Source organism: Erpetoichthys calabaricus, chromosome 7, assembly GCF_900747795.2.
Source record: "Erpetoichthys calabaricus chromosome 7, fErpCal1.3, whole genome shotgun sequence".
NCBI lineage: Eukaryota > Metazoa > Chordata > Cladistia > Polypteriformes > Polypteridae > Erpetoichthys > Erpetoichthys calabaricus.
Window position 1 is genome coordinate 134535246 of NC_041400.2, and position 26462 is coordinate 134561707.

Consider the following 26462-nt stretch of genomic DNA (forward strand, 5'->3'; position numbering starts at 1 on the left):
TGTGTCGGCCAAGTAATCTCAGATGTTGTATATTGCTTTGGATAAAGTAGCCAAGTAATAAGTATTATATTTTAGAGAAGAATTTTTGCTTAGGCATTTGTGGCTGAAATTGCACTTGCATGTTAGTTTATATCTCAAAAATCTGTACTAACATTATAAACGTGCTGCATTGTACAGTTTAAAGGCTTATCTAAGCTTTAAATAATATTAGGCATTACTCTTGCTCATGATGCATTATAATTATTTGTTGATTTATCCATGTGTACTGAGTACACTGTACTGCTTCAGAGAAAAATGGTATGGCACAAATTATTTCTCATTACCAACAAACTAGATGAATAACTTGCTGCCTCTTTATGTTGAAGTAATGAAAGTTATTTTTCACTCAGGGGGAAAAAGTTAAAATATTTGGTTTTATTGCAGTTGAGTCTGCTCTGCTAGTAGGGCAGGTGATGCTGTATTTAAAACATCTGCAAGCTTGCGCATAGTCTGTTGTATGTTCTTAGGTGGTGGCTTCTGATCTAGTGAAAATTCTGTTGTCTATAGTATTAGATCATGAAATTGCTTTGAAGAGAAACCAGTGTTGTACGACAGAAAACAAATCAATAAGTCAGAAGTTCACTGTGTTCTGTATGTTCAAGTTAAAGTTGAGGTTAAATAAATATGAAGATGCAGCCAAGGCATGCAGAATATTTTATTCACTTCCTGGGTCCTCCCTGTTTGGAAACACTTTTGAGTAGTGAGAAAAGTGCTATATAAATGTAAAAGAATTTGTTGACCTAAGGCTAGCATTTTCTATTTGGGCATTTATCTGACTGTGATCTCTGGTGTGTACTGAAGCATTTTGCAGGGGAGTGTGAAGTGGTGTGGATGAAAATCAAATTTCCAAATATAAGGTCACAGTCCCCTTTCAGTAAAGTAGTCTTCATTAGTTCATTAGTAGGGTTTTAGGGGACTGACTACCAGATGAGTGCATTAGCAATAATACTTCAGAGATGTTAGTGAAGGCTCTGCTCTATCTGCATGTGGGTCTTGACCAGTTGTTGTTAGCTTTTAGGTACATCCCAGCTCAGACTGTGGTATTGACCACAGACACAAGCCCATATCATACTATTTTTTCCTCTCAGGAAACCTTGATTAATCTTTAAAACTATTCTTAATGCTGAGTTAAATTGTTGTGTTTATATTTAAAAAAAGATACAATTATAATCAGATTACCAGATTCAGATAGTATGAACCTGTTTGATTATAAATTGTCACTCCAACAGATTTTATTTAATCTGAAGTCAAATCAGGTGGAATCCATTTGCTTGCCTTTTCTTTTTGCTAAACAATAAAAAGGTTTCACCCCTCATGAATGCGGTGTATAAAATTAAATATGATTAATTCTTGATTTCATTTTTGTAATGGTCTATTGAATCACAGTGAATCTGTTCATTTTCAGTTTGGTCTGCTGTCGTATGAGTCCAACAGATTTCCATCTATCCATCTCCAGTAGATCTAATGTTTTTGATACATTAAATCTGTAAACATATAAATGATACCTCCCAGAGTCTTTGTTTATGTATGTGTAATGTGTTATTTATGTGGAAAATAAAGTTAATATTCAGATGCCCATTCAGACATAATCTTAAATTAATAGATTCCCAAGAAACAGTATGCCTCAAGCACACTAATAACATATAAATAACAAAAAGGAATTTGAAATAAGTTTATAAATTAATTTTTCTGAAGTATAGTTCTTCTCTGTCTGTTGTTTTTTAAAACTCTGGAGATTATGTAAGTTCTGTCTGCCAAGGTAAAGTGTGCAGTCCAAATTTAATCAGGAGTTTCATAGCTGCCAACTCACACTATAATCTTTACCACTGTCCTTTCTTGGCTCATCACAGTGCTTCATATACTCTTAACGTTTTCCTTATTTCTTTTTGAATTGCATACAACTACAAGCAGTGCAGCTTATGTAATGTGCATTTGTATGAATTTCTAGTTCAAAGTAGTATTAAAATGAGCTGCAGTCCTAGAACATAGTTTACTTCAAAAATACTTTCACTCGGTTTTGTGGTTAATTACTACAGTTTTTTGTGGCTCACTTCTATTAACGATGAGTATCTTTACAGGCAGTTGAGAAGAGAGCAGCTTACTTCATTACATACTTTGTCCTTGTTAAATGTAATTAAGTCACATTTCTGATGTTTCTTTTGTTTTTATCTTTACAGCCGGGACATGGAAAATAAAGAAACACTCCGGGGTTTGCCAAAAATGGATGATCGCCCAGAGGAGCGCATGATCAGGGAAAAACTCAAAGCAACATGTATGCCAGCCTGGAAGCATGAATGGCTAGAGAGGCGAAACCGGAGAGGACCAGTGGTAAGTCCTGACTCACATGTGTATGCATTTCAGTTTGATATAACCCATTTTCTGTTTTTTTAAACATCTTCAAGCACCCAAAGTCCTAATGACACTCTAAATGAATTAGGTTTTCTGAAATGTGGAATTGTCATACCACATTATCATTGTTATTTTTGGATATAACTATAGCTTGTTGATACTTTACTGAATAGGTTGTGAAACCAATTCCTGTGAAGGCTGAGGGTCCTGAAATAAACAAGCAGGACACAGAATGTCAAGGCGATGCTCAGTCAGCAGCCTCCTTTCAGAACCGTGGTCGACGCAGTCCTTCCCCCAACAGTTCTAGTTCATCTATTATTACATCTTCATCATCATCATCAAAAACTTCTGCAAAGTCTGAATCTCCTGGTGTTAGAAGAAAGAGGGCATCTCCAGTGCCAGTAAGTTTTAACATTGATTATATGAATGTTTCTTTTTTTTCTTGTTTTTTTCAATTACCGTAGATACTCGTGTTTAAGTTCTCCCGCGGATAAGTTGGGGCTTGATTTTACTGTATAATTTCCAGTATTTTATAATGTCGGTCACATAAGTCGAACGTGGAAAACTCACGCTGTTGGTCCAAGAGATTATGATATACTAACGCCCACCTGAGAGAGTAACCATGGAGCACACTGCCTTTTTTTTCTATGTATTGTGCCTATGTGACCACATGGTAATACCTAACTATTCTGAAGCAACGTTTGTACTGATTTGTGTTTTTTGTATCTCACACCCTCATACACCTTTATCGTAAGAGCATCCCTTATCTATGATGGAGCGTTCTATCAGAAGAAAATATGAAGCTGGTTTTAAATTAAAAGTCATTGAAGTGGCGAAACAAATTGATAACTGCACTGCTGCAACAAAATTCGATGTGTCTGAGAAACTGGTGCGAGATTGGAGGAAGCAAGAAGATGTAAAAAAAAATAATAATAAGTGTCGCATTTTTGAATGGGGGTATAAGTTGGGGTCTGATTTTATGATTGCTTTTTGAGGTTTCAACTTATATGTGAGTATATACGGTACATAGAAATGTGTTCTTATTGCAGGCTGTTATAGAGGGAACTGATTTGTAGTGTGTACCCAACTCTATAAAGTTCCATTTTGCATTAAGCATCAGTCAGCTTCATATTAGTATAATACTAATTACAGAATAGTGTCAATCACATTTTACTTAAAACATATATTATTATGAAGAGTGAAAAAATTGAATTAACATTAATAAATTATTGATATTATATTAATTTCATTTGAGCTGATTATTTTCACATAAACAAGATCAATCTTTATGCCCCATCTATCAGCTTACAATTCTGATTAATCCATTTTAGGGTCAAAAGGCTTAAGTAACATCAGGGAACAACCTTATGCGAGACAACAGGCCATCATATCAGGCCAAATTAGAGTCGTCGTCACTTTGCATTATGAGCAGAGATGAAAATAACAGACTCCAGGAGACAGTGTCTGAGCTTGGGTTCTTACCCCTGTTGTAAGACAGTAGACTTAAAGGAATACTTCACTCAAAAATGGTATTTTTTTTATGTTCACTTAGCTCCTGTATTTTGTAGTGATGGCCAAAAAATTTTTAATCTCATGTTTTTTTTATGCAGAATGAAGAGAAAAAAATGTTTGTTATAGTAGAACCCAATGGTGACTAATGCTGTACAACACCAAATAATGTTAAAAAACATCCATAGAAGGAAAAGGAAAAAAAAATCTCACATTATTCTGGTTGCATAATTCACATGTCTGTTATGTGTTTGTGTGCTCAAAACATGCAAAACACAAATATTTCTTTCTTCCAGAGTTATGAGTGCACATCATAAACAAGAAAAAGCATGCCCATAATACTGTGCTTTTGAATTTTTGAAGATCTGCCTCTCCTCCTCCCCCTCGTTCACTGGCCAAGAGTCCTGTCTTCAGTTCAAAAGCATAGTATCATGGGAATGTGCTTTCCTGCTTATAATGTACACTGATCATTTTGAAAGTCTCTATTCATCTTAAAAAAAGTCTGTAGTATTAGGGTGCTGTACCGTGTTAGCCATTATGAATATAGAGAAAAGCCAAGCAAAATGACACCTTTTATTGGCTAACTAAAAAGATTACAATATGCAAGCTTTCGAGGCAACTCAGGCCCCTTCTTCATGATTACATCTTGCCTGAAGAAGGGGCCTGAGTTGCCTCGAAAAGCCTCGAAAGCTTGTATATTGTAATCTTTTTAGTTAGCCAATAAAAGGTGTCATTTTGCTTGGCTTTTCTCTACCTTAAAAAAAGGATATTCGTCTATGTATCTGTCCAATCCAGTTGCTATATCTCTGTCACTCCAACCAATGGCACATCACAAAAATTTGTTGTAATAAAATGCATTGAATTTGTCATTCCAACTGATGCTGCATCACAAACAAAGTGTTTGTGATGTGCCATCTGTTAGAGTGACGAATGCAACACATTTTATTAATACTTGCATTACAGAATACATTGCAATAAATAAACTACAGATATTAACACTAAAGTCTACATTGATTACATAGATTTCATCCCATCTTAGACAGGTAGCACAACTAGTTTGACAATATTTTAGCAAAAATATTGTTTGTTTTTTTTTTCCTTTTTTCCATGGACATTTTTCACTCATTCATCATTTGTAAGTATTGGTCACTATTGGGTTGTATTATATCATAAATGTTTTTCTCTTCGTTCCACATGAAAACATAATGTTAAAATTTTCTTTCAGCCATACCTACAAATTATATAGAATATGTAACGTATAAAAAATACAATTTGTGGGTGGAATACTCCTTTAAGCACTCTACCTCTGTCCCACATAGATAAATACAAACACTTACATCTAAAACAGTTAATTTTTGACCAATAAACTAAATAATTGATAATCATTATACTTAAGGATTAGCTTTTTTTGTAGTGCTGGTTTTTCTTCATAGTCATCATAATTAAGCATTAGCCTTTCCTATAATAGTAATTTTCATTGTTTATTTTTATAATGAATATTTAATACTTAATATATTAACATAATAAATACATATCAGGGAAGCTGAGTCCTTTGACTCTATGCCACATAATTTACATCTTGAAACAAGACTTGAAAATGTTTGCATTTTTTGCATTATCAAAGTAAGGAACATCTGGAACTACATAGATGGTAGAGGGTGTGAGTGTTTTCTTTTTTGTGTTAAAAATGTCATTTTTCAAAATTAATGAGCAGCCCAATTACCCGTGTGAAAGGTTATGTGAATCTTATCAATAGAGGTTACTTACTCAGTGGGTCATTCAGACAGAGTGGGCAAATGTGATCTGATAAACTGTTTGCTGTATAGCACTGGCCATTCACAACAGACTGTGTATACTTGCAGCCTGTAGTCTTAATCAGCAGTTCCTCATTTTAGGGCAAGCTGCTCATCCACAATGAAAACACCCCTTTCTGAGTACATGTCAAAATTGCAGTACTGTTGTGATAACCATTCATTGTGCTGAATATACTGAGCCCCTGAAAAGGATTAAGCTTTTCAGAAAGTGGATGAGTGAGAAGAATGTTCCTGTGGTTGTTTAGATAAAAATGTGGTTATACATTATTAATCTGAATGACAATTTTGTCATATGGTTCAATAAAAATAATGAATATCAGCCTGTATTTCAGTTAGCTGAGTTAAACAGTGTATGAAGTGTGTTTATTTAACTAAATAAATGAAGGGGTGAGTGAACTAGAATGTAACTGATAAGCCCTTTCCTGGAATACCCTATCTAAGCCTTCAAGTATTGTTATGATGTTAACATTTACAGTTACCATGTGAACATATATGGTGGGTGTGTGTAAGTGCGTGCATGCGTGTGTGTGTGTATATATATATATATATATATATATATATATATATATATATATATATATATATATATACAGTAGTATTATACAGTATATATATATATATATATATATATATATATATATATATATATATATATTACATGTATGAGTGAGCACTGCATATACAGTATTTTATAAAAATGTAACTTTTAAAAGTTTTGTTAGTACTATGTGTGGTTCTGCTACTTGCTGGACAAAGCATTTAAAGAAGGTATTTTGCAATTGAAAGCATTTTTATTTTTTCAACTACAACCTCTTATTAAAATTTGAAAAAGCATGTATAAAAAAAATGCAGTGGTAATAGAGCACCTTTTTTGTTTTAATATAGTTTCAAAGTGGACGTATAACTCCACCACGAAGAGCACCCTCTCCAGATGGCTTCTCTCCTTATAGCCCAGAAGAAACAAACCGAAGAGTCAACAAAGTGATGAGAGCAAGACTGTATTTGTTGCAGCAAATTGGACCCAACTCCTTTCTTATAGGGGGCGACAGTCCAGATAACAAATACCGGGTATTCATTGGTCCACAGGTAATCATACTTTAAGATCTGCTGAAATTCCTCCATAATTTTGACAGATTTTTACCATCCAGTTAAAAGCAGGAAATCCTAAGTGTCACAAAACCTTATTTACGAGTGTGCAAGAAGCCCTAGCTATGTGGTCCAGTTAAATGCATACCTTTTTGTTTTAATTTCTTGTTAATTTAGATATTTGTCTGGTTTTCAATTCCTTGAATTCAAGCTGGGCATTAATGTTTGAAGTCAAATCAGTTTGTGCTTTGTGTAGCTTGCTGGTATTTTCCAATTGTTTTCCAGAATGTCTTTGTAAAAATGTGAAATTTTCCACGAATAACAATTATTCTGAAAACAGCAATATTTACCTCAGATGTTTCAAGCAGCTTTGACTAGGCAATGCAATTTATTGAAATGTGAAAGCTTTTGCCTGTACTAGAAAAATATTACAATTTGCATGATAACAAATCATAAGTAAACATATTCAATAAGTAATGAATTATTATTATTATTATTAAGAAGTTTTTTTCCATGGTATTTTCTTTAAAAATATTGTTTTTAATATATGATGTATGCATAATCTTCATTTTGTATTAATTTGTTGTTAGGTTATTTATAGATAACATAACTGATAAACTTGCCTAATTCAATTTATTGTTGTGGGGATGCAGAGCCAACCCTTACAGCATCAGATGCAGTGGAGGAACCGACCCTTAACAGGGCATCAGTGAGCTACATGACAAACTCACACATATATTTAAGCCTGCATGTTTTTGGAATGTGGAAGAGAAATGCATGCAGATATAGGGAAAGTTCTATTTCCACACAGACAGCAAACAGGGATCAGATTCAAACATAGAATGCTGTATTTGGAAAGCAGCAGTACAAACCGCTGCACTACTGTACTGGTCAAAATTATTGTACATGTATTTTACTTTTAGATCTTATGAAAAAATGGACTTATGTTATTACAGTTATTACAAAGCTGACCCTTACTTACTAGTCGAGCTGTCCACTTAAAACAAAGTTTTAAAATAAAACTGAGTATAAACATCTTTCAAACTTAATTATACAGTATATAGTATTATTCCCACCTTCAGAAGGCAATTTATAAAGCACACAAGAATACAACTGAAAACAGTAAAATACTGTTGACAGGTATGGTGGTTTTGAAAATCTGCATGATTGTGTATAAAGCAAATATATTGTGGCACTGTGGGAAATGAAAAAATGAGCAATACTAATAAGCTCATCACAAAAAAAATTATACACATACCTAACCACTGTCCTAAACTTTGATTATGTTTGACAATATTATGTTATGTTACCATTTTAAACACAAAATGTATACATAATTTTAAATACATGTATATTATAAAAGTAAAACAAGTAAGATCTGCTACATTTTTTTTAAATACCAGGGCCAATGGTTACAAAAGTGGGACAGCATGTGCATGGCATGCACTCTGTGTTATATATAAAGTTAATATATATGACTTCTTATTAAGGTACTGGCCACACTACCTGTCAAAGACGGGAAATGGAATAAATTAAAAACTATTTGATATCTCTTGTCTTACATGTACCTTCAGTGCCTTTCCTCTGTATTCTCGTGTGTCTGAACCTCTCTTTGACCACACTCCCTTTCTTAAGCATGTTCTCATGAAGCCTGCTTCTCTGACTCCTTGCTTGCCTCCTGCCCGCTTTTATGCTTTTCATCTTTGAATGTGAGCATACCGTCTACACCTTTATTCCACTTTGTGTCTCATTCTCGCACTTACTCTTTTGATCGCGTCACCCAAGCCAAATTGACCAACCAGATTGCTTGGAGGAACTAAACACACACACACCTTAGCTTTATTATATAGTAGATGTATTGCTTTATTAATGCGAGGTTACAGAACATTGTACTTGCTTTCATAATGCACGGTAAAACAAAATTGTTTGCAATAGTAGGAAAGTTTGCATTGTATATTGTTGTCTTAATGTCCTCAGTAATGTATTGCTATAATTCTGTCAATAACTACATTGAATTTCTTAGGAGGCACTGAATCTCTTTATTGCTGATGTGGACATGGGAGAGCAAATTCACATTATCTCAAATCTATCATTAGACATGCATATATTTTTGGTAGAGAGAAAATATATTGTCCTCTAGCAGAAAGCGCTAAAATTGCAAATTGCTTATTTTGAACATTAGATTTTTATTCTAACACAAGAAATTAAATGAATACTGAATGCTTTCAAATATGAAAAAATTACAAAAACAGTCAACACACAACGTAAATTTTTATTTTCAACCAAATTTCAGACTTCAGTGTCATTTCTTGTTGACAGTGGCAATTTAGTTAGTAAAAAAAAAAAAGTCTAAAGCTATAGGAACCAATATCCTTTACTGCAGTGCCAATCCCCAATAAAACAAAAATTAAACTAAAAAATGAACTGGAAGATATGGCATTTAGTCTAGTGGATTCAAACTCCTGAAAACTCAGGCACAATAGCTTTTTCTGAAATACAAACTGTGCTGTACGTTATTCTATTAATTTTCTAAACCCACAATTTTCATTGGGTGCAACACTGAAAGTTGTTCTGAGTAAAATGCCAATTTATTACACTCACACATCCAGACTCGCTTGTACTATGCCAGTTAACCTAGCATGCACATCTTTGGGATAGGAGAAAAAACGTTCCTGAATGTACGGAGAACATAAAAAAATGCACACAAACAACGCTTCAGTCGGGTCCATGGGAGCTCTGTGCTTTTTCACTGCACCACCTTGCCACCCTGCACATTCGAACTTTCAGTGCAAGTTTGCATGAATATGTTGCTTGCACAAGCAAGAAGCAGACTTAGGCAACCAACAAGCATTAACTTCTGATTGGAAGAAAAACTCCTGCCTTCAGGTCTGCACAGCACTCAACCCTGCCAGTAATGGTTTGGTAATTAATTATTTCATTTCTTATTACAGACTTGCAGTTGTGCTCGAGGAACCTTCTGCATCCATGTTCTCTTCGTGATGTTAAGGGTTTTCCAACTGGAACCATCAGACCCAATGCTTTGGAGAAAAACTCTAAAAAACTTTGAGGTATAAAATAACCCTGCATTTAAAGATTGCCATTACAATCTGTGCACAATCTTGCAGTTCAATAAATGTCCCAAATTGTTTTTGATCAATTTTGAGCTTGATTCATGTCAATTCACAGTTGAAGTACAAATTAGAAGTTGCCAAATCTTGTCGATCAACTGATGTAGGTTGTTTCTCTGTTACATTTCATCATATGTTGAATTAGTGATATTTGCCACATTTTCCCCACTCATCCATCTGTCTTCTAATCTATGTAATCCTATTTCTTTGTCACGGAGAATAAATCCAGAACTACTTCTACCAACAAAGAGCAGAAAGTGAAGTGTAATTCTTTTTTAACCAATAGTGGTGAGCTTAGTCTGTTTGTCACAAAGTGATAATATAAATGTTAACCAGATTGGCTAGAAAGTAGAAAAGAAGAAATGAAATTTATATGCAGTGAATAGAAAATTACGTGTTTGCTGTTGTTATCATTATCTAATTATTTAACAGAGATACCTCCCTGACTCAGTCACACATTTCTTTGTAAAAATAAATATATATTGATTTGGGCGGGATGTTTCAGCATGCAGAATTAAATTGTAAAATATACAGAAAATAATCCACATCTTATTCTCAAAGCAGTGACAATTTGTTCTAATTGGACAGGTCGAGAGTCTGTTTCAAAAGTATCATAATCGACGAAGTTCACGGATCAAAGCTCCCTCTCGCAATACAATCCAGAAGTTTGTGTCTCGCATGTCAAATTCCCACACGTCATCTTCATCCAGCACTTCCACATCCAGCAATGAGAACAGGTACATTTTTTTACTGATATCGGGGTGAATTAGCCAATCTCTAATTGCATTTCTATTCTCATACACTTTAAACTGAAAATAACTAATGAATGGAAGAATTAGGTTTTACCTATCATTTTAAATGTGAAACCCCATACTTGATACCACCAATCTTATGTTTTTGTTTTTTGATGGTGTCTGTCAATCCTCACCACTTCTCCATTACTTTATAAAATTAATGTGTCCATCCTTTAATCCACAATGTTTATTTGTCATATTATTAGTTTTTGTCACCTAGATTTGTTCTTACTGACTTAACTGATTTTACCAGTAGACAGTTCAACCTTGTGATCTGATAATATCATCTAATGAGTTTATAAATAAAAACACCAGTACTGAGTTACACTTTTGCACATATACTTTATTATAATTCATATTTTTATAATGTTTCTAATATTTCTCTCTAATTTTCAGCTTGAAGGATGAAGAGGAACAAATGTGTCCAATTTGTTTGCTAGACATGCTTGATGAGGAAAGCCTGACTGTGTGTGAAGAAGGATGCAGGAACAAATTACATCACCACTGCATGTCTATTTGTATGTTGTTTGTAATTCTTTTGTCTTAGGGTTAGATAAAGTAAATTGTTTTAATCTCAAAAATCTTTAATGGATGCTTAAAACCATGCATGAGAAAGGATTGCTTCCCTTCTCAGAGTGTAGCATTCTCTTTCACATTGAACCGTACTAAATTAAAATAGATGCTGAAACAGAACAAATACGTGTTCTGAACCACATAGCAAGATATACTTATAATTTAATGTTGCTTTTAGGGGCAGAAGAATGTAGAAGGAACCGTGAACCACTCATTTGTCCTCTTTGCAGAGCAAAGTGGAAATCTCATGATTTTTACAGGTAGGCTAATTTTTACACTTGGAAAATGCTTATATGTCATTATATTACCTTTACTTTGTGAATTTAGTAAATATAAAATATGATTTCCAAGAATATTGAAAGACTTGTGTAATTTTCCTGTTCCCGGGTGCTGTTTTTTTCATTTAATTACTAACTTTCTAAATTGCATGTTGCATGTTTCTCAACAGATTTCTTTAAAATTGATATTGCTTTTGTCTTACTGCTGAGATTAAGTTAATTAGATGCCAGTTTCTGTCTTGTTCCCTGTTCTTTAAGCCAGAGACTGAACATCAGACAATAAAGTTAATTACAGGACACCAGCTGTGTTAGTTTAAGCTTTTCCTTTATTCAATTCGCAAATATTAGATGCTATGGCACCCTGTTTACCCCCTTAAGATTAGAATGGCATAGACTCAGGAAAATTTATGGTTGACAGTGCATGTTAAAGAAAGCCGTAAAATCAAACTTCTGAAGATAAAAGCTTTTCCCAGGGAGGTGCAGAATGCAGACCATTTAAAAGTATATTTAAAGCATGAAAGTATGATATGGAGAATCCGTGCAGCCCCAGAAACAACATAGATGAAGCATAAACTCTAATCACTATCCCATGCATTGCTTGAACAACTGAACAAATAAATAAAATCCAACTAAGCATAACAATGAGCAGCTCCAAGGTCTAAGGGCACCATCTGTAAAAGCTTTCATCTACCCAGTGACCCTGATCTTTTTCTAACAACTGCAAATTGTGTGTAAATAACAAAAATGTTTTGGGGTTAAAGATTACAGCAGGAACTGCCTTAATGATGCTGAAAAATCTGAATGTACATGAGAAATTAATGTGCACCCAGAAGTAATAATAAGGAACTATACCACATTTTGAACAATTTCAAAGGCCAGCACTTGTACTCATAATCTCTAGGCCACTCATGTTAAGTTGCTTATACATACTATATAAAGGATTCATCATTTACACAAATAAGTTTTATTTTACGTAGCAGATATTAATGATTACCATCGTTCACACTTTTCAAGTATTGAGCTATTTTAAAATTGTTTCCATATTTTCTTGATAGTTTGAACACAAGCAATTTAAATAATTCATGCAGCATCTTGCAGAGTTGAGGGTGGGGTTAAGTAAATGGCCATAGCCACTAAGCCACATGTAAGTACTATATATGTTAATGTAAATACTAAAAAGGTAAAAATCAGAAAAAAGCTCATTTTAGTCCATCATAATTTTCACGTTAAACAGTTAAAAAGTAAACGGCTACAGAGAGCTGAAGGGAGAGCTGAAAGGAGTCATCAAAGTATACTTATCATATGATGCTCAATAATGTATAAGCTCTGTCCATCTTCATTATCAAACATATTTCCGAAGATATCTATTTCCTTTCATTTCTTGCAGCAGATGGCTTGAAGGCATCACTGGGGTTTATCAAAGTTATAACACCTGAATGGCCATTTTATATTTACTATACAAATTAAATAATTCCTTAATATTCACAATGCTGGCAAGTTCAATACTAATTGTTTATATGGAAAATTTGCATTGTTGGCATCAATCATGCTACTCTATATTACAAGCAGTAATAGTATGTTAATTGTTAAAATAATATAATGTAGGGCCAGAAGAGCAACAAATGCAACATCCGTATGATGTGTCATAAAGTCAACAATTATAAGGTGCCCTCAGATGTCATATGAAATTCTCCTGAAGCACAAAGAACCTCCTTAGAAATCCCTTCAAAGAGTGACCTGACTTTTAGTCGTTTTATTGTGATGATCATAGAAAATGTGCCCATCACTACTACCTTTTAACTGCATGGTGCCAATAAATTTCAGAAATTTTCTCTGTGTAATGCTGCAACTGCCAGAATTTTCCTGTTGGACTCTGGACCAGCAGGAAATTTTGTTTTACAGTACATGCTCATTTATCAAGAAAAGGATTCAATTTATTGAAGACACACACTATATATTGTGTGGGGGCTTTTGAAGGCTGTTTCACTACATCTGTCCGCCTTCTTATAGTTGGGAGTTATGCAGAAGTGTCTAGCCATTTGGAAGTAAATCTTTTCACTGTGCTTGCCACATAATGAAAATGATAATACCTTTGCTTTCTTTTCTTATTGTTGTCTTGTCTGTGGTTGAAGCAGACAAAATTCAGTGGGAGTTTGTGTAGCGCACCACTTACAAAAGTTGTTAAGCAATGACAGAAATATCCAAAGAAATTGCTTTATTGGGAAAGATGCAGCATACAGAAAAAATAGGTTTATTTACAGCTACAATGAAATGCATTTTTATCAGCTCTGAAAATGGCCCCCAATTCCTTATTCTGCCTGTGGGATGTCCATCCATCTTGTATAAAATGTGTCCCAGGGCCACTTGCAGAAATGCATGGTAGAAGGACCTTTCATCTTTTATATGCACCAGAATTCCTACACTACAATTGTGATCTTCAAAATAGCTCTTTATATCAGATTAGCAGTCAATGTACAGTACAAAAATTGCTTCTCATACGTGCACAGATGCAAAAGTCTTGTCTTGTACAATGGCAGGTATTGATGAAGGACTTTTTAAAGAGATTTTCATATTTCAAATGCCTGACTTATATAGTATGTATGGTTTCAAAATGCTTCAAATGCTTGCTATATACTGTAGCTTTTGTAACCTGGCCTTTCTTTTTTTTTCTACCCATTTTAGCTTTGAAAGTCTAACTAAAGTGTTCATAATGTTAATAAGATTTTCTTGCAAAATTTGCAGCAGCCATGAAATCCCTATAGATGCCTCTCCAGGTCGAGCTCAACCACAGCTGAATCAGCCACCTCAGATGGATGTACAGAGGCGACAACAGGACAGCGATTTCAACTTGCCACATTATGGTGTGCAGCAAATTCCAGTCACGTATAAAGAGCTAGCAGAGCCTTGGATTAAGGTAAACAGCTTCTATTTGTGTGTCATGTATACGATAAAGAAAGTTTAGGGGGGACATTGGGGCCCAGATTACAATAAAAAAAGAGTTAATGGACTTTAAAATAAAGAGATGTATTTTAAGAAAACACAAGGAAGAAATAAACCTGAACAACTCAAAGTGTTGGACAACCAAACAGCAAAATAAAGTGTGGCCCTTTTGGTTCAAAGGGATCAAACCGAACAGCAAGTATGCCATATACAGTATAAAACCTCTAGCATTGCCCTCTGCCTTTATCCTCTGGCTTAAAGGAAACGTTGACTCTCCTGTCCTGTTTAAACAGGAAACAGATACCAGCTGTCCTAAGTGAGAGTTTTTTGTTTGCCAACTGTCAGGGGAAGCAGTCCTGTTTGGGAATTTTCTTCCAAGGTACTGTTTTCATTTTCAGGATACACTGTGTCTGGCCAACCACCACCTACCTCAATAGCTTGTAGAGGACCTTTTCAATTATTCAATTGGATGTTTCATTTTTCAGTAAATGGTTTCTCCATTGCCAACTTAATGCCATTCTACCTCTACTTATGTAATTGCTGAAACCCAGAGGTGAAAGTATCCTCACAGTGAGGCCATTGTATTGATGGGTCATGCAGTTCCTGCTTTGGGAGGACACCTTATGAGCTGAGACAGTAAAAACACCATTTTTGTGCCACTCTTAAGTTTGTGCCACTCTTATTAGCGCATCTGTAGGAGACAATAGATTTCCTTCCCTTGTTTAGCGCCACTTATTTCCTTTCTTTTATTTTTATCTCCATCAGATATCTTTTACATTTATGTGACTGAGAAAGTGAATTATTAATAATAATAATCTGCACACAAACCTGGGCCGTTAAAATGATAGCAAAGACGCTTTTTTCATCTTTGAGACAGGGCCTCCAAGTCTTCTATGAAATTATTAAAAATAATTTCCCTTCCAATTTCCCTCTGAATAGTTCCTTATAAATTATCCTATCTATCTATCTATCTATCTATCTATCTATCTATCTATCTATCTATCTATCTATCTATCTATCTATCTATCTATCTATCTATCTATCTATCTATCTATCTATCTATCTATCTATCTATCTATCTATCTATCTATCTACTCGCTAACCTAAATAGCTATTGGGGTGCTGCAGATTAGTATACATTATACAAGGTGACACACAAAAATAACCAGACTGGGCTTGGGGCTTTCCTGGAAAACCGCACATGAATCATAGAACTATATCCCCTCCTTCACACCCTCTAAAACCTCCAACCGGCTAGGTGCACAACAATTGCTACATGAGTTGCCACGATAATATCAGGTGAAAAAATCAAACAGAGAATCAACATCAAATTTCTCGCAAATTTTCTCTTTTTCTGTAAAGCAGTATTTGACTGACAAAAACATTCCTGTCCTCAATCATCCTCCCTATTCACCTGATTTAGCTCCCTGTGATTTTTACTTGTTCCCAAAAATCAAAAGTGACCTGAAGAGAACACATTTTTTTCAATGGATGACGTGAAGGCAAAAGTGGCAAGCCTGTTGAAGAGCCTCCAGCAAGAAGACTTCCAGCACTGTTTCAATTAATGGAAGATATGTATGGAGCAGTGTAGAGATCGGGAGGGGGAGTATATAAAAGGTGACAATGTTTAGAATGCTGTAATTCATCAATACATTTTTTTTTTTTTTTTACCAATCCGGTTATTTTTGTGTTTCGCCTCGTATATGTCTTGCAGAAGTGGTTAAAAAGTCTAATTGTAATTCACTTAAACATTCGAATGAACATGCTGTACAAGATATAAGTGACTTTGACAGTGTTGTGATTATTGGTGCTAGATTTGCTGGTTCAAGCATCTCAGAAACAGATGCCCATCTCAGATTTTCATGCACTTCAGTGTCTAGACTTTGCAGTCAAATGTGTGATAAACAAAAACATCCAATTAGCAGTGGTTCTGTGGGCCAAGTGCTGTGTTAATGAGAGAGGACAGAAGATAATAGCTAAACTTATTTAAACTAGCAGAAAGCAACAGCGATGTGTACAAGGGCATCTCTGAGAATACCATGTGTCAGTTCATGAAGGCAGAAGATAGACAGGCAGGTAGATAGGCATGCCTAAAAAATGGCCAATGAGTGCATATGAAATCTGTATATATAATAATATATGTCTATATTTGTGTAAATTATTTTTTCTTAATTTTGTTAAGGTTTTCGGAATGGAGCTTGTTGGTTGCCTCTTTTCCCGGAACTGGAATATTCGAGAGATGGCTCTACGGCGCCTTTCACATGATGTCAGTGGTGCCTTACTGTTAGCAAATGGTGAACGGACTGGAAACTCATCCTTTAATAATGGAAGCTCATTTGTTGCTGGAGCATTTGCAGGAGCTAGCGGGTCATCTCAGCCTGAAATCTCGGGAGACGTGGTAGTAGAATCCTGCTGCAGTGTGCTGTCAATGGTGTGTGCTGACCCAGTGTACAAAGTGTATGTTGCTGCACTGGTAAGTTTATCTTACATGAGGTTATCATTTTTTTTCTGACTGAAATGTTCAATCGTCACTTTTAATAATGCTAAATTTATTACTTTTTCTGGTTTTGACTCAAAGTAGAATTGACTATAGTAAACTTTCATAGCTGTTGGGCACAAGTGTGTGCCAATATGTAGCCTTGGCATACAATATGTTAGCCACACAATGTCTACATGATTGTAACCCTAACACATTGAATGCAGATTGCGTTATAATTATTAATTACATCTTATACCTTGAAAAGGTTTACACGGCGATAATAATGCTCAATGAATTATAAAAAGAGTTTATGTTGCTTTGATTGAACTGCTACCAAAAATGAATTTGTTATGTATGTGCAATGAGTCCTAGGTCATACTGAACAAGCAAAATGCAGTTTTAGAAATGTAAAATAAAACTAGTCATTTTAAACTTTTTAACTTGGTCCCCATTGCCTTAATACACCTCTGATACAATGTGGTGTAGAAGAAAAAACACCCCCCTTACGATTATGTGGTTTAACATATTTAGATACATTTGAACCTCACTAAGTCCTAACTATATATAACAGCAACCTAATCAGCAACAGACAATCTAATTGTCATTAGTTTGTTATGATCCAATATTTGTGTGTGAATTGATTTCCTTAAAGAAGGTGAGGCATACATTATATGATTTTCTTATGTGTTACATCATTGGATGCCTTCTTACAATTAATGAATCATTTGCATTACTATCTGAGCAGAAATACACATTTTACAGACGCAGAAATATGAGCAATTGCATGGCAAGGCCATTGGTTGAGACATTAAGGTACCTACACAATTAGACACTATGAAAAATGATCTATTAATTTGCTATATATCTGTTTTTATACAAAATCATGAGAAAGATGTTGAAGGTCATAAAGATGCTGCTCAAAAGAAATATATAGTTGATGACTTTCATGCCACAGCTCAACCAGTCTGTCCTCCTTCTTGTGTGTCCACAAATGTTTTGTAGCCATGATTACAAAAAATATAAATATTCAGCCACTTCCTGATTTTATGCAGAGTTGCCTTGCATATTATTCTCTCACACCTGACAAATTCAACATACAGTAACATACAGAACATACAGTATATTTTGTGAGTATTTTACAATATTTATGACTTTCTCACATTTTGTGCTGATATGAAAAACCAATCAGAAGCAGAAAATTCAGGCTAAAATTGTATAGTATATGTCAGCCTTTAATTGGTCTCTAATGAGACCTAAGTAGAACTGTAGGCCTTTCTTCCTTACAGAACTATTTGAACTATTTAATATTTGACAACTTTATTGAATGCAGTCCTGCTCTCTCTAGTTCTTACATCAACACTTCTGTAGCTGCAAAAAATATAAGGTGTCATCAGGCACGGGTAAGACGCATGTCAAAAGAATTCACAGAGTCCAAGAGTTTGTTTTAAAGGTTTTTTAGTGAAAGTTAAAAGCGAATGATCCAAACAAGAATAAAAGAAAAAATATTTACACACGTAGAATAAAAGGCAAAAAAAGGGAAAAATGAATCTTCTATAAACTTAGCTTTTCTTGAAAGACTTTAGTATTTTTATACTTAAAGGTTCTTAATTTCTTCTTTCCTTAATTTCTTCTTTCCTACTTAAAGGTTCTTAATTTCTTCTGTCCTACTTAAAGGTTCTTAATTTCTTCTGTCCTACTTAAAGGTTCTTAATTTCTTCTTTCCTACTTAAAGGTTCTTCTTCTGTACGCTTTACGTACGGCACAACACATAAATTAAGTGCTGTTAAGTGCATATTTACTTCACGCACTCTAAAGGCTCGTAAGCCAGTTGGCACATAGGCAAGTGCCCAGGCACAGTGACGTGCAATCAAGGTTAAAAACCGTATGCCTCTACACCTTATACAAGGCAAGGCTGACACTAACTCACTGTCGAATAATGTTTACTCCAAGCTATTAGAAATGGCAAGAACATACCAAAACGATTCTATTCACGGGGGTTATAGGAACCTTCCATAGTTTATGCATTGTCATCTAATAAACATTCATGAATCTTATAGAACAAGGAAAATGGCTCTTACAACTCCTAATTATGTATGGATTTATACGTGGTTATTCCAAAATCACATACTTTTATCTTTTTTTTTTCTTTTTCAGTCTTCCCCTTTCAGATTTGTATTATCCATTTTTAATTCAGATTTAGCTGTAGGAGACATGGTCTCAAAGTTTCTCTAGAATTATTTAAAATGGTTTGGAAATTGTAAAATCCTCCATGTCCAGGTCCTGAGGAAGTACAGCAGGCCCAGTCTAACACGATCCCCCAACATGAGTGTGTTTGATTGATGTGAAAGGATTATTCTAGAAGTTTCATTTTCATTCAGGTGCTCCCTTACAATCTTAAACTGTATATCTGTGTTGTTCTTAAAGAGATGAAGAACTTCATGTTGCTTGGAAATTGCTTTAATACCTTTCCAGAACAAGAGCAGTAACAATGATTATGTTTTCCTTTAGCTTCGAACATTTTGTTTTGAATTTCACATGATCGGTTATCAAAACCCGATTGCTTTAGACTAAAACTCAAAGTTTCTTAGAGGTGTTCTTTTCCTTGGTTTTATCACTTCTATTTTTAATGGCTTTCATGCATGAAATATTAACAGGTTACAAACACCGCTGACATAGTTATGGGCCAAACCAAACTTTGTGTTCAGATTTCTCCACGTTTGGGTTACCTTCGCTGGCTTCCTCTCAGATAAAAAATAATTTTTAAAACCACACTAATTTGTAATTCTGTTTCTGCCCATGCCCTATATAACATCAGTCTAGTACAGATATTCTAATGGCCACCTTTTTTCTGTTATAAAACCTAATTACACAATTATCAGCAGATGCTAAGTACGATTTGTTGCTTTTCTTCTGGATATATCTTTCAATACCTGTTTGTAAGTTAGGTACAGGTTGGGAGCATGCACTAATAGCATGTTGCCGCACCCACCACACAACGAACCACCTGAATTGGGACCTGAGTACAACAGGTGACACCTCAGCACCATACTAGAGTAGTGTGAGGTTTTTTCCGGTGGCTGGAGTACCAATCCTGCCACCAACCCTCACGTTTTCCCTGTAAGTTAGAGGACCTGCTTGCCAGGCCTGGATGCAGATTAATTTCATACCCAGGATGAAGCAATTGCAGGTTAAGGGCCTTGCTCAAGGGCCCAATGGAGTAGAGTCACTTCTGGCGTTTACAGGATTCGAACTGGTAACCTTCCAATCGCCGGCGTGGATCCCTAGCCTTAGAGCCACCACTACCCCCCTGTTTGTAAGTCCAGGCCCATTTATTCTCTCTAACCTTTTAATTTCAGTGTACCTTAAATAAAATGTTTTAATTATCTCTGCATATCTCTGTGTCATCAACACATTGTATATTATATTATAGTACTTCATTTGCTGGCCATCAAAATTCTGTTCATAATTATCAAATGATCTTGTTCTGTACCAAGCAGGGGTGGCCACAGTAATTAGTGCTTAAGCCTCCGGGTCCCAGCATCGGAGGTTTACTAACTGTGTGAAGTTTGGACATTCTTTCTGTATCTATGTGAATTTTCCTGCAGTTACTGCAGTTTCCAAACACATCCTAAAGATTTCTTTGTTAGATTGTAATTTTGAAGTTGGACCCATGTTAGTAGGCCCTGCAATCATCTCTCATCTTGTCTAGCTTTGGTTCCTGCCTTTGATTTGATTCTGCAAGGCCCCCACAACCTTGAATTACATTTGTCAGTTTTGTGAATATAATAGCACATTATGATTATTTTCATACACATGGAATCATTTACTCATTTGAACCCAACTTCAAATTATGTCTTTAATTGTGATGATACAATTAGGGTGTATTTAATTTTTCACAGAAGAATGCAGAACGTTAGCCAGTTTTCTTGTTGAATACATAACAAAGAATAGTTGCTGAGTGTTATTGGCCAAATAAGGTCATGGTAAGGACTAAGCAAAATATAATCCAGATATATCCAACAATGTAAACCTGTAAAATCTTAAATGGGATTGTCTTTTGTACCATATGTTTAACCAAATGATAAAGACAGATGCACACAGAAACCCATCTCAAGTAGATCATTTCACATAATATTACTGAATTGGACTTATATAAATACCAATGTACAACAAGTTTCTCCGAAATGTTTTTAACAAAAGGAGGCCCTTGAGATATGACTGGTGCATTCTTGATGTCCAAAGATAAACTAAAGCTATGGTCACTATGCTTTAAAGAAATAACATCCAAGCAGAGAAAGCAGAATAGGTTTTTTCAAGTAATTATTTCTCAGTAAAGAAAATTGTACTGGGCTTTTGAATTCATTCCATTAGAAAATTGACATTTGCCTTTGGCATTTTGTTTAGAGAGGTTTGCATTTATTAAGGACAAAAAATGCATTGTCCGTTTTGCTTTTAAGGCATGTGTAATACAGAGGGTTTTATGTTGGCTTATTGTTCCGCTTTGATAAAGAAGCAAGATATTTTCATTCTATAAATATCCTGCTAGGATTGTTGTTAGAGAGCAAATAACTTTTTGAACTTGAATAGCTTGAAAGGGACATTTTAAAAAATTCAGATTTCAAAAGAACAAGCTATTGTAAGTTTTAAAAGAAGAATAAATTGGTTAAATACAAAACATATTTTGAATATTTTCCTTTTCAAACCTTTTAATGTGCAAGTGTAGTAGTGATCTAGAAGTAGGAATACTTGACATTTAACATTTGTGTAACAAGATTCTTAGCAAAGTATTTTAACATTTAGCTCTCTTGATTACATCTCCCAACTTGACATTTCCTGACAACAGTAATTATTTTGTTGCCACATGTGGCCCACTTAAGTTTGAGTCCTACTAATAAGACCCTTGATTTTTGGCAAGGAAGTGTTTGTTGTCTTTTTCTTCTTATTTCTTAAGTCTTGTGCAATTTTTATTAAATTCCTTTTCACATGATGAATTAGGATGCAAGCAGTACCAGAAAATCCCAAGGAACAATCCTGTCTCCATTTCTCTTCAATCTGTGCACATCAGACTATAAATGTAACACGAGTTCATGCCACTTGAATAAATGCGGTGTATTGATAAGAAGGATGATACAGAGTATAGGAGTTAAGTGGAGAACATTGTTCTGTGGTGCAAAAATAATCGTCTGCAACATAACATCAACAAAATCATGGGACTGTTTATTGACTTTCACCGCACCAAAGAGCCACTATGTCCAGTCACTATTCAAGGAGTGGATGTAGTTGTGGTGCACTTCTACAAGTACTTGAGGGTCCACGTCAATGACTGGTTGGGCTGGTCTCAGAACACAGAGGAACTATATAAAAAAGGCACAGCAGGTTCTTTTTTCTTAGGAGAGTGTTTTCCTTTAATGTAGAAGATGTGAAGGGTATGTCTACCCACAACTCTGTAACAGTCAATGTGAATTTCTATGCTGTTGTGTGCTGGGCTGTTAAACATCACTTCAGGAGAGGACAATTGAATCAACAAGCCAATTAAAAGTGCATATTCAGTTATGGGATGCATTCTGGACACCCTCGTGGTAGTAGCAAAGCAGGCATTTAAAACAAAACTGAGTGCCATAATCAACAAAGTTGCACATCTTCTCCTTGACACACTAATACTGAGGATTTTAGCCTACAAATTATTTAGCAGAAGTGTGTTAGGAAACATTACTGGGCCTCCTGTATACCAACACCAATAATCCTGCATAATGCCTCACTGTCACTGTGAGTGCCATGACAGACGTTTTTATTTTTTTTTAGTCATTCTGGTGTGTGTTCAGACAACAGTATGTGTGTATCTGTCTGTCTGTTCATTGTTTTGTATCATTAGTAACTGCTTTAATCTAAATTTGTGTTTTGACCCGTTTTTCTGCAGAGGACAATTCTTCCTCAACCAGTTTAAATTCTGGTACATGTGGTTAGCAAGGTATATAATCTTTTTCATCACATTTAAATGGTCCTGGTTTAAATAACAATATTGTTTTTTTTTTTTTTTTTTTGCTTGTATTTCTAGAAAACATTAAGAGCCATGCTGGTTTACTCTCCCTGCCATTCTCTCTTGGAGAGGACAAGGTTGCAACAACTTCTCAGGCCTGTGGTAGAAACTATATTGGTGAAGTGTGCAGATGCAAACAGGTATTAACATACAAATTAGGAAACATAATTACATCTGTACAACAGTGCAAAACCAAATAAATCACATTTCTGCCTTGTATTTGTCTTAAATCCTTGAAGGTTTAATTTTGTTATAGAGTGGCAAAAATATATACATTTATTTAATTTCTATTTGATGTCCATAAATAACTTTCTATTTTCCTCTTTTTCTACCAACTAAATGTTAGTAACCTTTTTTCCTTTTAGTCGTACAAGTCAGCTTTCTGTTTCGACTCTGTTGGAATTGTGCAAAGGTCAGACTGGAGAGCTGGCAGTAGGCAGAGAAATCCTTAAAGCAGGTAAGATTTAAAGCAGTTAGACGATCTTTGTTACAGTATATGTGTTGACCATTTAAACTGTGTATTAAAATAAAATTAGCCTTCTTAAGATTCAAGTTCCATTACATTTAATTTATATTTTTTCCTAAACACATTTCCATAGCTGCATTCTTTCATATTCACAAGAAGTGTAAGGAAGGTTTGGAATTCCAGGTAGGAAACTGGAAACAGCAGACTCGTGTGCAACTCGACACGTTTGTCACACCCACATTTTAAATTTTAAACTGATATTTTATTACTTCCTAAATTTCAAAATAAAAACAAAAAAGTGATTTAATTTTTAATGGCTGAAATAAATTAAGAGAATATAACTTTCTCACTCTGCAGTTTGCCTAAACTATTACAGCCATGGAAAGAGACAGAGTGTGTTTATACAATACAGTATGTGAGATTTGATTTTGATTGACTTTTTTTGAGAGGGAGTAGTTAGCTAAAACTATTAAACATTTTTACAGGCAGTGGGCATAAAAAGTATAAGTTATCTATGCTGGTTGTGGTACTTGTTTTAAGGGGCCTATACAGTATATTAAAATTTGTGAATTTCTACATTAAAGTTGTCCACACACTCCATAACAAGTTATTTTACATTCAGTTCTTTCTCACAGTATCAATTCATTCTGATGGACACATTTTACTAACAGTAGGCTGCTGGGATAGTCTCCAGCTTCCCTTAATTGGGTTTGGAAGATGGATGGATGAAGTTTTTTTCTTAATAAATCAAAAAAGTCTCTAAATTATCTTGTTCTGGTAGTTTTGCTGGATGTACTAATTTGCTAAATATCTTACAATACCCAGTTGGCCTTTCCAATAATTCTTTTGAAGATTAAACAGGTTTTATAATGGTTCTTTTAACCATAGTAATTTATAAAGCCTTCTCTATGCTTATTAAGCACAAGTATTCCCCAAGCTTCTCATATTGCTTGACAATGAGACGGTCTTTGGCAGTTTTGAATGGTAATGCCTGTGTTTAACTCACAAAAAACAGGTTTTGGCATTAGTTTAATATCACTGGTAGATACTATAAGTTCTGCACTGAGTCAGTTAATGCCAGTGTTATCTGATCTGGTTACTAAAAGTTGTCCCCCTTCATTCCTCTGTTTTACTTTAGTCATTTTCATTTATATTGATCTGTTTTTTTCAGCATGGTTTTAGGTTAGTTTGCAGCTACTTTAAATAATACCATCAATGTTTATTGCAGCACAGACATTGTTTTTGTTTTCCTTTCTTCACTTTTAAATACTAAAATTTAATTTAAATTTAAAATTTAAATACTACTTTTAAATACACTTTTAAATCCAAAGTTTCTGATTATACACTTGATGTAGAGAAAAAATATATTTCCACAATTTACTTTACATTAATATAATTAAATAAATAAAGTTGGGCTTCAGTCACCCTCAGTTTCCATTACTTGTTTAAATTACTTTTTCATCCAAACTTTCATACATTCTTCCATTTTCTGACCCCTATTACCCGTTATAGTGTTCTAGGTCTTTGAAAGCATGAGGTGCAAGACAGGAACCATTCACAATAAGACACCACTCATCACAGGGTATATCTATGTTCATGTAGCCATATACAATCAGACTTGGCCAGTTTACTCTTAATTGGTTAAAAGAATCTAAAGTGTCTGTAGAAAACTCATGCAGATGTGGATAATATACATTTTTCACACATAGAATGACAAGGCCAACCCAGATATCTAGAGGGCAGCAGCACTAACCATAGGATTGAAAATAATTTTATATTAAAACATGTAGTAACCACTTTTGATAGAAAAAACAGCCACCTGGCTTTAAAGGGGTTAACCTAGGTAGGAAACTTTGAGGGCAGATTGCTGAAAGGGTGGCTCTGTTTTAATTTTTTCGTTAAGTACTGATACACACTACTCCCCCAGCCACCCACCAGTTGTAAGCTCTGATAGAATGACTAATAGTTGTAATTGGCGAAATTTGGCAAAGTGTTTTTTGCAGCGAACATGTTGTGTTTGACAAATAATTTCCTGGCTTAGGCAAACAATTTTTTCGAAGTGCTCCATGATGTTTTTACGAGGCCAGTGTGACATCACATAGCTGGAGCAACCACACGTAGAACTTTCACAAATGCTTACTGTAAGATCATTGCTTGATGGCAAGCACATGTGGGGGGGTTTGGAAGCAATATCAGGCTTGACAGTACAGCAAGATATTCTCCCCAGACTCTTAACTGCACGTATTTCACTAAAGAGAAACCCCGTTCTTCCATTTGAGATTGTTTCAGCTCCAAACCTGGCTCTTCAATTGCTGTATGTGGATTGTCAGCGAACTTTTAAAGGTAATAAAGAATCCAAAAGCCTTAAAGGGTGATAAGCACTGCTGGAGTTTCATCCCAAATATGTTTAAAAAAAGTAACTAAAACACTTGCAGTATATTCATTTGAAGGGTACATTAGCTGACCATAATGAAAATATTAGGAGTACTGTCACCAGATATGTAAGGCTGATCTCTTTGCAGCACTACATGGCTAATTATGCATGCCTAGCTATAAAACAAGCTTTAAAGCAATAACAAACACAGGGCACACTGTGAAAGAATAAAAACATCTTGATGATGAAAGTATCTACACAGATAAATAAGAAACAAAACAGATGTTCTAGCTGCTCCTGGAGCTGCATCAAACAGCAGAAGTAGTCAGTCTTAACACTGCCGCTTTGTGGCTTGGCCACTTTGTGTGTTTGTGGTATTCCTTCTGTCTGCGTCTTTTGTTGTTTTGAGGCACAGTGGTTAGCACTGCTGCCTTACAACTCAGATCACATATTTGGCCACCATAATTGGTCCAGCATATTTGGCAGACTTTTCACTAACCCTCAGAGACACTTACAAGACAATTGCACCATTATAATTTATTTAAAACTAGTTCAGTTCCTCCTTCCTGATTGACTTCATTGCATTTCCATGATTT

At 34.9% G+C, this 26462-nt stretch overlaps 1 protein-coding gene across 2 annotated transcripts in view; it reads left to right on the forward strand.

Annotated features, from left to right (window-relative positions):
- The window catches only part of map3k1 (mitogen-activated protein kinase kinase kinase 1, E3 ubiquitin protein ligase), a 127197-nt gene that overhangs the window by 80437 nt on the left and 20298 nt on the right, over window positions 1-26462 (forward strand). For both annotated transcript variants that reach the window (XM_028805417.2, XM_028805418.2), the window contains exons 2-12: window positions 2217-2367; window positions 2562-2789; window positions 6597-6797; window positions 9749-9865; window positions 10514-10662; window positions 11116-11237; window positions 11471-11552; window positions 14313-14484; window positions 16693-16983; window positions 23045-23166; window positions 23392-23483. In XM_028805417.2, the coding sequence (XP_028661250.2) occupies window positions 2217-2367; window positions 2562-2789; window positions 6597-6797; window positions 9749-9865; window positions 10514-10662; window positions 11116-11237; window positions 11471-11552; window positions 14313-14484; window positions 16693-16983; window positions 23045-23166; window positions 23392-23483 (1727 nt within the window). The remainder of the gene's footprint in view (window positions 1-2216; window positions 2368-2561; window positions 2790-6596; window positions 6798-9748; window positions 9866-10513; window positions 10663-11115; window positions 11238-11470; window positions 11553-14312; window positions 14485-16692; window positions 16984-23044; window positions 23167-23391; window positions 23484-26462) is intronic.